The sequence below is a fragment of the Coregonus clupeaformis genome, chromosome 16 (assembly GCF_020615455.1).
Source record: "Coregonus clupeaformis isolate EN_2021a chromosome 16, ASM2061545v1, whole genome shotgun sequence".
Taxonomy (NCBI): domain Eukaryota; kingdom Metazoa; phylum Chordata; class Actinopteri; order Salmoniformes; family Salmonidae; genus Coregonus; species Coregonus clupeaformis.
Window position 1 is genome coordinate 18499423 of NC_059207.1, and position 12002 is coordinate 18511424.

A 12002-nucleotide genomic window follows, 5' to 3' on the forward strand; every position below is an offset into this window, starting at 1 on the left:
GCCTCTACGACCCTCTCCTGTTACCTGCCTGTCTCTACGACCCTCTCCTGTTACCTGCCTGTCTCTACGACCCTCTCCTGTTACCTGCCTGTCTCTACGACCCTCTCCTGTTAACAGCCTGTCTCTACGGCCCTCTCCTGTTACCTGCCTGTCTCTACGGCCCTCTCCTGTAAACAGCCTCTACGACCCTCTCCTGTTAACAGCCTGCCTCTACGACCCTCTCCTGTTACCTGCCTGTCTCTACGACACCGTCCTGTTACCTGCCTGTCTCTACGACACTCTCCTGTTACCTGCCTGTCTCTACGACCCTCTCCTGTTACCTGCCTGTCTCTATGACCCTCTCCTGTTACCTGCCTGTCTCTACGACCCTCTCCTGTTACCTGCCTGTCTCTACGACCCTCTCCTGTTACCTGCCTGTCTCTACGACCCTCTCCTGTTAACAGCCTGTCTCTACGGCCCTCTCCTGTTACCTGCCTGTCTCTACGGCCCTCTCCTGTAAACAGCCTCTACGACCCTCTCCTGTTAACAGCCTGCCTCTACAACCCTCTCCTGTTAACAGCCTCTACGACCCTCTCCTGTTACCAGCCTAGCTCTACGACCCTCTCCTGTTAACAGCCTGCCTCTACGACCCTCTCCTGTTAACAGCCTGCCTCTACGACCCTCTCCTGTTAACAGCCTGTCTCTACGACCCTCTCCTGTTAACAGCCTGTCTCTACGACCCTCTCCTGTTACCAGCCTGCCTCTACGACCCTCTCCTGTTAACAGCCTCTACGACCCTCTCCTGTTACCAGCCTAGCTCTACGACCCTCTCCTGTTACCAGCCTCTTTACAGTCCACGTCTTCAGAGAGAAACAGTTTACACAGAATTCACCCCAACACAAAAAGTCTGAGGGTTTTGTTACATCCTCTCTTCATGCTCCCCTATGGGGGATGTGAGGCCAGACGGAGGTGAGGAGAGCAGGCACTACTGGATCCTGCTGGGTCTGATGAAAGTGATGGTCTCCCCTGTGATCTCCCCTGCCTTCCTATGTAGTCCTACAAAATATGATGTAATCCAGTCTACACTCCACAGGGCAGGCAGCTGTATTCCTGTCTAGGTGGCTGTAGTGGATTACCCTGAGTTGTGGTGTGTGTGTGTGTGTGTGTGGGCCATGCTGTTGGCTGGTTTTTAAGAGGGCTCCAGGGTTATTCTCAGATGCCTATAAATAGAGGATATGATCCCACGGGAGAGAAGGCCTTACCAGACTCTAATCCTCTTACTCATTCAAATTTGGTGGGATTTTAACCCTTGAGGCGTGGAGCTACATTAAACATCACTACCTTCAACATTGTTACTTCCTCATTGTCCCCAAAGCTGGTCTGTCTCATCAAGTGTGTGTATGAGGTGTGGTTTAGTACGGTAAGCAAGCAGCACTGTGGACACGTGTTCATGGATTGCTCCACGTGGTCATTGATTGAGCAGCTTGTTTCCTGAGCTCTCCTTACATCATAGATCGCATCTGTCACACCACACTTGATCTGAAAGTTATTACATGGTTTTAGTGACGGCTGTCCATTTCTCACATGGTCTTGCTGCTTTGTTTGTCTAATAGTCTGAATGTTGTTTTTGCTTCCTTAGTCATATGACAATGGCATTGGCCAGGGGGCTGGATTGGAATCGCATGGTGAGTATGACAGGCAGCACTCAAGGTTGATGGATATTATGGGTCTAGAAAGGGATTAGCCATTAGTCCAAAACCATATTACAACAAATATCCTTACAGTTTTTTTGTTTTTGTTTTTTAACTCTTTTCACAAGTATGTGGTACATTTTCACAACTCTTAGTACAAAACTCCAAACTGGTCACACTTGTAATGCGGCCAGTCTTTCATTCAAAACCTGTCATTGTGCATTAATTTGGATTGTAAACATCGCTCACCACACAACCATTGATTCAAAATATAAGTTTATTGTGAGATTTAATGAGAACATTGGTTTAATCACCAAAACACAACATAATGATACACTATATATACAATATATATAGGATGTGGACATCCCTTCAAATTAGTGGAATCGGCTATTTCAGCCACACCCGTTGCTGACAGGTGTATAAAATCGAGCACACCGCCATGCAATCTCTATAAACAAACATTGGTAGTAGAATGGCCTTACTGAAGAGCTCAGTGACTTTCAATGTAGCACCGTCATAGGATGTCACCTTTCCAACAAGTCAGTTCGTCAAATTTCTGCCCTGCTACGTCTAGGAGCAACAACGGCTCAGCCGTGAAGTGGTAGGCCACACAAGCTCACAGAACGGGACCGGCAAGTGCTGAAGCGCGTACACCCTGTCTTGAGCAGTTGGCCATAAATTCTCATCCACATCACTGAATGTCCTCATTGTTCATGCGCCGCAGGAAAAACCTTTCGGCATGGCGAATCCAAGCTTGACATTGGTCTGCATTGATGTCGTCGCATGCCTCATCCATGGCCAGAAGGCATGCTCATGGGGAGGGTGATCGTAGACCTTCCAACTCCATGCTGAAAATAATTCCTCAATAGTGTTGAGGAAAGGAGAGTATGGGGGCAGGTATAGGGTCATGAATCGGGGATGGGCCCGAAACCATGCCTGAACCACCTCTGCATGGTGGAACCTGACATTGTCCCACACAATGACATAGGTGACCAAGTCACCTTGACAGGCCTGCTAAATTTAATTGAGAAACACAATGAGGTGTGCAGCATGGTAGGATCTACAGTGAGGGAAAAAAGTATTTGATCCCCTGCTGATTTTGTACATTTGCCCACTGACAAAGACATGATCAGTCTATAATTTTAATGGTAGGTTTATTTGAACAGTGAGAGACAAAACAACAACAAAAAAATCCAGAAAAACGCATGTCAAAAATTTTATAAATTGATTTGCATTTTAATGAGGGAAATAAGTATTTGACCCCTCTGCAAAACATGACTTAGTACTTGGTGGCAAAAACCTTGTTGGCAATCACAAAGGTCAGACGTTTCTTGTAGTTGGCCACCAGGTTTGCACACATCTCAGGAGGGACATTTGGCAACTCGAACCTTCAGCTCCCTCCACAGATTTTCTATGGGATTAAGGTCTGGAGACTGGCTAGGCCACTCCAGGACCTTAATGTGCTTCTTCTTGAGCCACTCCTTTGTTGCCTTGGCCGTGTGTTTTGGGTCATTGTCATGCTGGAATACCCATCCACAACCCATTTTCAATGCCCTGGCTGAGGGAAGAAGGTTCTCACCCAAGATTTGACGGTACATGGCCCCATCCATCGTCCCTTTGATGCGGTGAAGTTGTCCTGTCCCCTTAGCAGAAAAACACCCCCAAACATAATGTTTCCACCTCCATGTTTGATGGTGGGGATGGTGTTCTTGGGGTCATAGGCAGCATTCCTCCTCCTCCACACACGGCGAGTTGAGTTGATGCCAAAGAGCTCGATTTTGGTCTCATCTGACCACAACACTTTCACCCAGTTCTCCTCTGAATCATTCAGATGTTCATTGGCAAACTTCAGACGGGCCTGTATATGTGCTTTCTTGAGCAGGGGGACCTTGCGGGCGCTGCAGGATTTCAGTCCTTCACGGCATAGTGTGTTACCAATTGTTTTCTTGGTGACTATGGTCCCAGCTGCCTTGAGATCATTGACAAGATCCTCCCGTGTAGTTCTGGGCTGATTCTTCACCGTTCTCATGATCATTGCAAATCCACGAGGTAAGATCTTGCATGGAGCCCCAGGCCGAGGGAGATTGACAGTTATTTTGTGTTTCTTCCATTTGCGAATAATCGCACCAACTGTTGTCACCTTCTCACCAAGCTGCTTGGCGATGGTCTTGTAGCCCATTCCAGCCTTGTGTAGGTCTACAATCTTGTCCCTGACATCCTTGGAGAGCTCTTTGGTCTTAGCCATGGTGGAGAGTTTGGAATCTGATTGATTGATTGCTTCTGTGGACAGGTGTCTTTTATACAAGTAACAAGTTGAGATTAGGAGCACTCCCTTTAAGAGTGTGCTCCTAATCTCAGCTCGTTACCTGTATAAAAGACACCTTGGAGCCAGAAATCTTTCTGATTGAGAGGGGGTCAAATACTTATTTCCCTCATTAAAATGCTAATCAATTTATAACATTTTTACATGCGTTTTTTCCTGGATTTTTTTTGTTGTTATTCTGTCTCTCACTGTTCAAATAAACCTACCATTAAAATTATAGACTGATCATTTCTTTGTCAGTGGGCAAACGTACAAAATCAGCAGGGGATCAAATACTTTTTCCCTCACTGTAAGTAATGGCCTATGTCCTACCACACCATCTACAGAGATAGCTTCGCACATGGAGATGTTTCCCCCACGTTGTCCAGGCACTTGGACAGTCGCCCGTTGGCCGACGAGGTTCCGCCCACGGAGCCGTGTTTTGGCCAGGTTGAAGCCCGCTTCATCAACAAAGATAGACTTGTGATGATTCACAGCAGCATCAAGCACATTTTACATTTACATTTTAGTCATTTAGCAGACGCTCTTATCCAGAGCGACTTACAGTTAGTGAGTGCATACATAATTAAAAATAAAAATAAAATACATACTTTTTTTCATACTGGCCCCCCGTGGAAGCACCATCACCCTCTAACAATATATTTTGGTTAGTTCTTTTTACAGTATAGTTCCATTATGATATTGTGAAGTAGCTTGTGCATTAATAGTAACAATAATACAGTATACATGTACAGTATGGGGCTGTACCTGAACATACTCGGCCCACAGTTGTTTCACCCGGTCGTTGTTTCTCTCAAAAGGCACCAGGTAAATGTTTTTCATATATACCTGGTGTCTCTTCAAAAGGCACCAGGTAAATGTGTTTCATAGATACCTGGTGTCTCTTCAAAAGGCACCAGGTAAATGTGTTTCATAGATACCTGGTGTCTCTTCAAAAGGCACCAGGTAAATGTGTTCCATAGATACCTGGTGTCTCTTCAAAAGGCACCAGGTAAATGTGTTTCATAGATACCTGGTGTCTCTTCAAAAGGCACCAGGTAAATGTGTTCCATAGATACCTGGTGTCTCTTCAAAAGGCACCAGGTAAATGTGTTCCATAGATACCTGGTGTCTCTTCAAAAGGCACCAGGTAAATGTGTTCCATAGATACCTGGTGTCTCTTCAAAAGGCACCAGGTAAATGTGTTCCATAGATACCTGGTGTCTCTTCAAAAGGCACCAGGTAAATGTGTTCCATAGATACCTGGTGTCTCTTCAAAAGGCACCAGGTAAATGTGTTCCATAGATACCTGGTGTCTCTTCAAAAGGCACCAGGTAAATGTGTTCCATAGATACCTGGTGTCTCTTCAAAAGGATGGCGATTGTTGGTAGGCTGATGGATGCCACATTGGCAAAGGTGTCATCGTTCTCCTCAATGGCCTGCTTTATTTCAGACAGCCGTATGTCATTCCTGGCCCTCACCATTTCCACCACTGCCCACTCCTGCTGGTCGGTCAGCACACAGCCACTGGGTCTTCTGTCAATTCTGAGGGTAGAACCGAGTATACTGTCAATAGATCATACTGTAAGAATACTGTAATATGTTTTGTGAATTTACATGCATTACAATATGTAATGGTAAAGCATAGTGCATATCCTGCAGACTTACCGGTTTTCTTGGCGAAATGTTCTCATGATTGAATTGACAGTTGATCTTTCCAGATTTGGGTGAACTAATCTAGCAGCCTCTGCCATGGTAAGGCCTCTGTTTACCACATGGTCAACGACGATGGCCCGGACTTCATTAGACACAACAGTTCCCTGCCCGTCTGCCTCCCTCTCTCTGATGTCCACCTCTTTGACAGGGCCCTTTTATATGGTGACCAATTGTGGTTCCCACTGTGAAATCAATTAGCAATAACGAGTAATGTCGTAGCCTGCCGCGACCGGGAGACCCATGGGGCGGCGCACAATTGGCCCAGCGTCGTCCAGGGTAGGGGAGGGAATTGCCGGCAGGGATGTAGCTCAGTTGGTAGAGCATGGCGTTTGCAACGCCAGGGTTGTGGGTTCGATTCCCACGGGGGGCCAGTATGAAAAGTATAAATAATGTATGCACTCACTAACTGTAAGTCGCTCTGGATAAGAGCGTCTGCTAAATGACTAAAATGTAAATGAGTAGTCATGTATGGTTATCATGTATCATACATGTAATATAGATGTTTATACTTGACAAACACACATTTTATTTCTGTAGTTCTCAAAATCCATATATAGTCTACGAACCATTTAAAAAATCTATAGGTTTACCAAACAGTTAAGTGGTTAACCATTAAGCGCAGTTGGAATAAGTGATGGTCAAGTGTATTTAAACACATGAGAAGAGAATAACAATGTATTGTGAGGCAATTACTTCTAACGAAAGGTATTTCTAGATGAAACACTGATTTTAGGTTTGGTGAAAAAGTTACTGTGTGATTTTGTGTGTTGTACTTTAGTCAATAGATTTTTTTGTTGAAAAAACAACCTTTTTCATTATCTGTTTTGAGTTTTGTACTAAGAGTTGTGAACTTTTACCACATACTTGTGAAAACAGTACCAAAGTGATTTTTAAAAAAAACTGTAATTCCTGCCAATTAAACCCTATTATTTCAGGGATACTCCAGGCTTAGCTAAGCTACTGCCGGGAGAGATTTGCGTAATAAACCATGGCACGTTACACAAAGCATTTCTATCAGTTCAGTTCAAGTAATACAATTATAACCTTTATTCAACCCTGGATGCAAACCGTACCAATTTTTTTGGAATGGCTTGATTATTCGTATTATCTCAAATAGGTAGGTACACACATTCCTCTTAACTATCTGCAGAGTGCAAGGTCCTCCCTCATTGTTAATGGCCTACACACAGAGCTGTTCCCCGGGCAGATTTATACGCCGCCTCGGCATCTTCCCCCGCAATTACACCTCTGCAGTTGAGAAGTGATGAGAAGGCTCTGATGCTGATGTTGTGACAGTTGAAAAGGGAAACGGGTGATGAATAGTGGCGCTGTGCCGGTGGCTGATAAACCCTGTCATTAGGCTGTCTGTCTGTCTTTCTGTCTGCCAGGTGGGTCCACGTTCTGTGCCGTCGCCGCACTGAGTCTGATGGGCAAATTAGAGGAAATGTTCAGCCAGCGCGAGCTGAACAGGATACGCCGCTGGTGCATCATGAGACAGCAGAACGGCTTCCACGGCCGCCCCAACAAGCCCGTCGACACGTGCTACTCCTTTTGGGTGGGCGCCACACTGGAGGTAACGGGAACTAGGCTGGAACCGCTGCAGACGTACCAGCGTACCTTTTTACGGTCCATTAACGTTGCTTTATTATCGAAGCGCCTAATTCTAACCTTTCCCATTCTCAGCTCCTAGATGTCTTTCAGTACACTAATTTCGAGAAGAACCGGAACTACATCTTGTCAACTCAGGACCGTTTGGTGGGCGGCTTCGCTAAATGGCCAGACAGTCACCCAGGTAAGGTTACAGGTGTGGATAGGGTGGGAGGGAGTGTTGGCCTTTGTCAGTGGAAACCTCTCGTAAGCTAACACCCAAGGGGCTGGGATGTCTAATTGATGAGGTTATTGTCCAGAACGAGCCCTCAGGACACAGGAGTGGAACAGGCCTCACGTTACAGGAACTGTTTGCTTCTCAGGCCATCTAGATGGAGAATATAGAGAATAAGAAGACAGAACTGTCATGCAAAGTGATTGTGAGTGCATACAATGTAGTCTAATAGTTTTAATATAATTTTGTAGTATTTCATAGTTTTTATGTTGATTGTCTTTAAAGTCCCAGATGCAGTTAATATTGTACGCAGAAGCACTAAACAGAAATGCATCGTCATCATTGAAGTACACAAGTCCTTTAAGAACATTTCCACAGGACCTTGAGTCATAATTCATGTCGAAATGGCTCTTTAATTGATTTGAATGTCTGCTTCCAATCTGTTGTCTTTTCATTATAATTCAGTAATGGTACATTTACTGTGCCTGGAAGGCTTTTAGTAGAGTCCCATGGGAGATGGATGGTTGAAAGGGGCCATGGTGCATTATTTAAGCTCCCTTAAAGGGCCAGTCCAACAACAATGCATCCATTGACTGTTGTAGCTGGTTATTACTCATGAATACTGCAATTTAGGTCGTAAGTATCATATACTTGGTTTCATGTACAGTTATTCTCTCAAGTACTGTGTACCAACCTATTCATAGGTTCCTAAGAAAATATAAATGTATGATTATTATTTAAAATGTCATTAGAAATTCTATAGAGTAGAAGACTGTATTATCAAAAGACAAAGTATGGAAAAGGGTTGTGATGTTTGATTCAAGACAAACTTTATACTGAACAAAAATATAAACGCAACATGCAACAATTTAATTGATTTGACTGTGTTACAGTTCATATGAGGAAATCAGTCAATTGAAATAAATTCATTAGGCCCTAATCTATGGATTTCACATGACTGGGAATACAGATGTGCATCTGTTGGTCACAGATACCTTTCGAAAAATATATGGGCCTCGGGATCTCGTCACTGTGTTTTTGTGCATTCAAATTGCCATTGATAAAATGCAATTGTGTTCATTGTCCGTAGCTTATGCCTGCCCATACTATAACCCCACCGCCACCCTGGGGCACTCTGTTCACAACATCGGCATTAGCAAACTGCTCTCCGACTTTGTCTGCAGTTGTAAGGCTGGTTGGATGTACTGCCAAATTCTCTAAAACGACGTTGGAGGCGGCTTATGGTAGAGAAATTAACATTAAATTCTCTGGCAACAGCTCTGGTGGACATTCCTGCAGTCAGCATTCCAATTGCATGCTCCCTCAAAACTTGAGGCATTGTGTTGTGTGATAAAAGTGCACATTTTAGAGTGGCCTTTTATTGTCCCAGCACAAGGTGCACCTGTTTTAATGATCATGCTGTTTAATCAGCTTCTTGATATGCCACACCTGTCAGGTGGATGGATTATCTTGGCAAATGAGAAATGCTCACTAGCAGGGATGTAAACAAATTTGTAAACAACATTTGAGAGAAATAAGCTTTTTGGGCGTAAGGAACATTTCTGGGATCTTTTTATTTCAGCTCATGAAACATGGGACCAACACTTTACATGTTGCGTTTATTTTTTTGTTCAGTGTAATTGAGATCAGACGTATTGGCAACCTGCCAATTATCATGTCAAGATCTGTTTTATTAAAAAGTGTTTAGTCAGTCCATCGTGACAGGTGTTGCTGTATACCAGGTGTTGATGTATACCATTTAAACCTGTTTTGGTAGCACTTTATATTTATTTCATGATTTACTTCATGATATTTCACGTGGGGCAAATGTAAGGTTGTTAAAGGAGCTGTGTGGAACTGGTTTTCTATGCGTTTAAAAGCCCATGGCCGCGTTCCAGGCTGACTACATTGCAGACACCTGCCATATTTCACAATGCCTGGATAGGTATTTTAACATATCAGCTAACCACATCATATGATATAGCATTCTGATGTTCGACTGTGCAGTCGATGATGTGGAACGCAACCATTGGTTGACGCAATAGACCTGGAACGCGACCAAAGCCACAGTGCCTTTTAAAGTGGCAGGTGCCGAGGCGCGTCACTTGACTGACCTACTTTCCTCCTCTCCTCTCCCGTCTGTTCCAGACCCGCTGCACGCCTACTTCGGGATCTGTGGCCTGTCTCTTATAGGAGAGGCCACCCTGCGGCGAGTTCACCCCGCCCTAAACGTGAGCCAGAGGGCCTTTGAGTATCTGCAGCATCTACACCAGACGTGGAGAGGCACCTGCACCTGACGGCAACATTCCCCCCAGACCCCTGCCCCAGCCTCCAAGCACCACCACCACCACAGCCCCTAAGCCATGCACAGCCTTTCCCCCCTCAGTTAACTTAGCAGTAGAAATGATAGTGGGTAGACAAAGGACACAGTCCCACTGAAATGGCGAGGGGGGGGGGGGTGAATAAATAAATGATCGGGTCCATCAATAATTGAGAGCAAACTGGCGGAGTAGACGCTCAGGCCGGGCAAGAGCTCATTCGATTTCTAAATTTGGTTGTGCATCAGAAGTTTTTCTCTTATGTCAGTCAGACAGTCAATTAGCCCATGTCAGCTAACATTTTTTATATTGGTAAGTTAGTCTAGCCAGCTATCTGAACTGGTGAAATTAAGGACCGGGGGGCCCCCATTGATTTTGTTAGTCACTCTCACTCAGATATCATATTCAAAACTGCTAACATTTCTCTCTACCCTATGGCAAATGAGTAGAATTGCAGGAAATTGGCTGTAAAACTGCAACTTTTTCTCTGCCCCATGGCACAATGAGTAGAATTGCAGGAAAGTAATTATATAACTAAAAAAATGTGTCTCCGCTGTCAAGACGGGGGCCGATTAAATTGTTTTGCTTGAAACAAAATGTCACTTAGGGCCCCAAAATGACTAGGGCCGGCTCTGACTGCATGTGTGGGTATGGATATAGGTATGCAGACCCGCGAGCCACCGCAGCCCCTCATGATGAGTTCAGATTTTTTGTGGCCCCCACCCCCATCAAAGTTGCCCATCCCTGAGCTAGATTCACTGTAGGTTCGTTCTCAGCTACATTCTCAAAAGATCTCAGAACGTTTGAATTCATTTTACTGACTTTTTGCCTTGAATTGAGTGTTTGTTTTTTTGGTCAAAATGTTACTGTCGAAAACCAACATGGTTGCTACACCAATCAAGCCTCTTGTATTTATCCAGGATTAGTTGGTTTTTAGCATTTGTATTTTGTTAACCCGTGTAGGTGGCTCCAGACATATTTTCGGGTTATGGCAGTGTGCTGTGCTCCTCAAGGCTGACAAGTTACTCAAACTTGATTCCCTTCTGAAATGTGCCTCACACAGCAGACGTTGGGCTCTCTAACCTGGGAGGGGCCTTAACTGTATGGACTTGCCTGTCACTGCAGATGAGTGTTATTGGGTCAAAATACACGTGAATGTTTGCCTCAACATGAAAAACTATATAGAAACAAGTGAAATTGAATTTATTTTTTCTGTACTTTATAGAAATATTGAGTGTAGATAATCTATAAATGTCAATGTCATCTCTATCATGCAAATGCTCAATCTAATCACTGCTATTTCAGTGAGATAGGAGGATTTGATATGCAATGTTGATATGTTAAATAAATAATAGCATATTCTCTTTATCATGTCAAATCAACTAAACGTGCTAAAACTGGCTTGGGGATGCATATGTATGTGAAATGAATAAAAATTCCTAACTTTTCATTGGTGCAGAGTGTGAGTTAGTAGCCTGTTAATGTTTCTGTCAAAAGTAACAGTTAAATGTCATGATTGTTTGAGGTTATTATGTCTAAGATCTAATCAAGGAGATTGTCCTTGGGGTCTGCAGTGTTTGCTGGTTTGTCAGCCATTGATTATCTTATCCACTCACCACTTTAATCAGCATATGTATGAAATTCAGCAGCTCTCCCCTATCCTTCCTTTTTTTCTCTGAAAAGTGAAGGTGTGCCAACAACCTTGATGTCAGAGTATAAAACAGAGGTACTTTATCAAATATACAGTATTTCCCTGCATGTTGTCATCCATGCACTCTGCTCTTATTAAGACTCCAAAAAAACGGGAAAATGACCTTTTTCTGCTACAGAATTTATACAGTGTTTGACCTTTCATGTGACATGACATAAATCATATCACTAGCCCTAGGAGTACTTTACTTAAAGGTTACATAATTGCAATTGTTTTGCCCTGTGAAATCTAGTAGTTAAAGATAAACGACTGTTTTTTCGTGTTCTTTGCTCAATCCAGTGGCATGCAGGGTCCATAATGTGGCCTTATTGTGCACTGATGTTTCCAGTATAGACCACACTGTTTGCCGGTGGTATTGGGTGTATGACATGGGCACTCTACCATTGTGTCCAGTGAGGTGAAATCCGCGTGAAGCTGAAATCTGGTGACGCCATCGCCATGCATGGAACAAGTGGCATCG

At 44.0% G+C, this 12002-nt stretch overlaps 1 protein-coding gene across 1 annotated transcript in view; it reads left to right on the forward strand.

The window, feature by feature from the left end:
• The window catches only part of LOC121584401 (geranylgeranyl transferase type-1 subunit beta-like), a 35427-nt gene extending 24148 nt beyond the window's left edge, over positions 1 to 11279 (forward strand). Inside the window, exons 6-9 of the mRNA XM_041900243.2 lie at positions 1619 to 1664; positions 7080 to 7264; positions 7375 to 7483; positions 9662 to 11279. Coding sequence (XP_041756177.2) covers positions 1619 to 1664; positions 7080 to 7264; positions 7375 to 7483; positions 9662 to 9810 — 489 coding nt within the window. The 3' untranslated portion in view covers positions 9811 to 11279. The remainder of the gene's footprint in view (positions 1 to 1618; positions 1665 to 7079; positions 7265 to 7374; positions 7484 to 9661) is intronic.
• Positions 11280 to 12002: the final 723 nt, after the last annotated feature.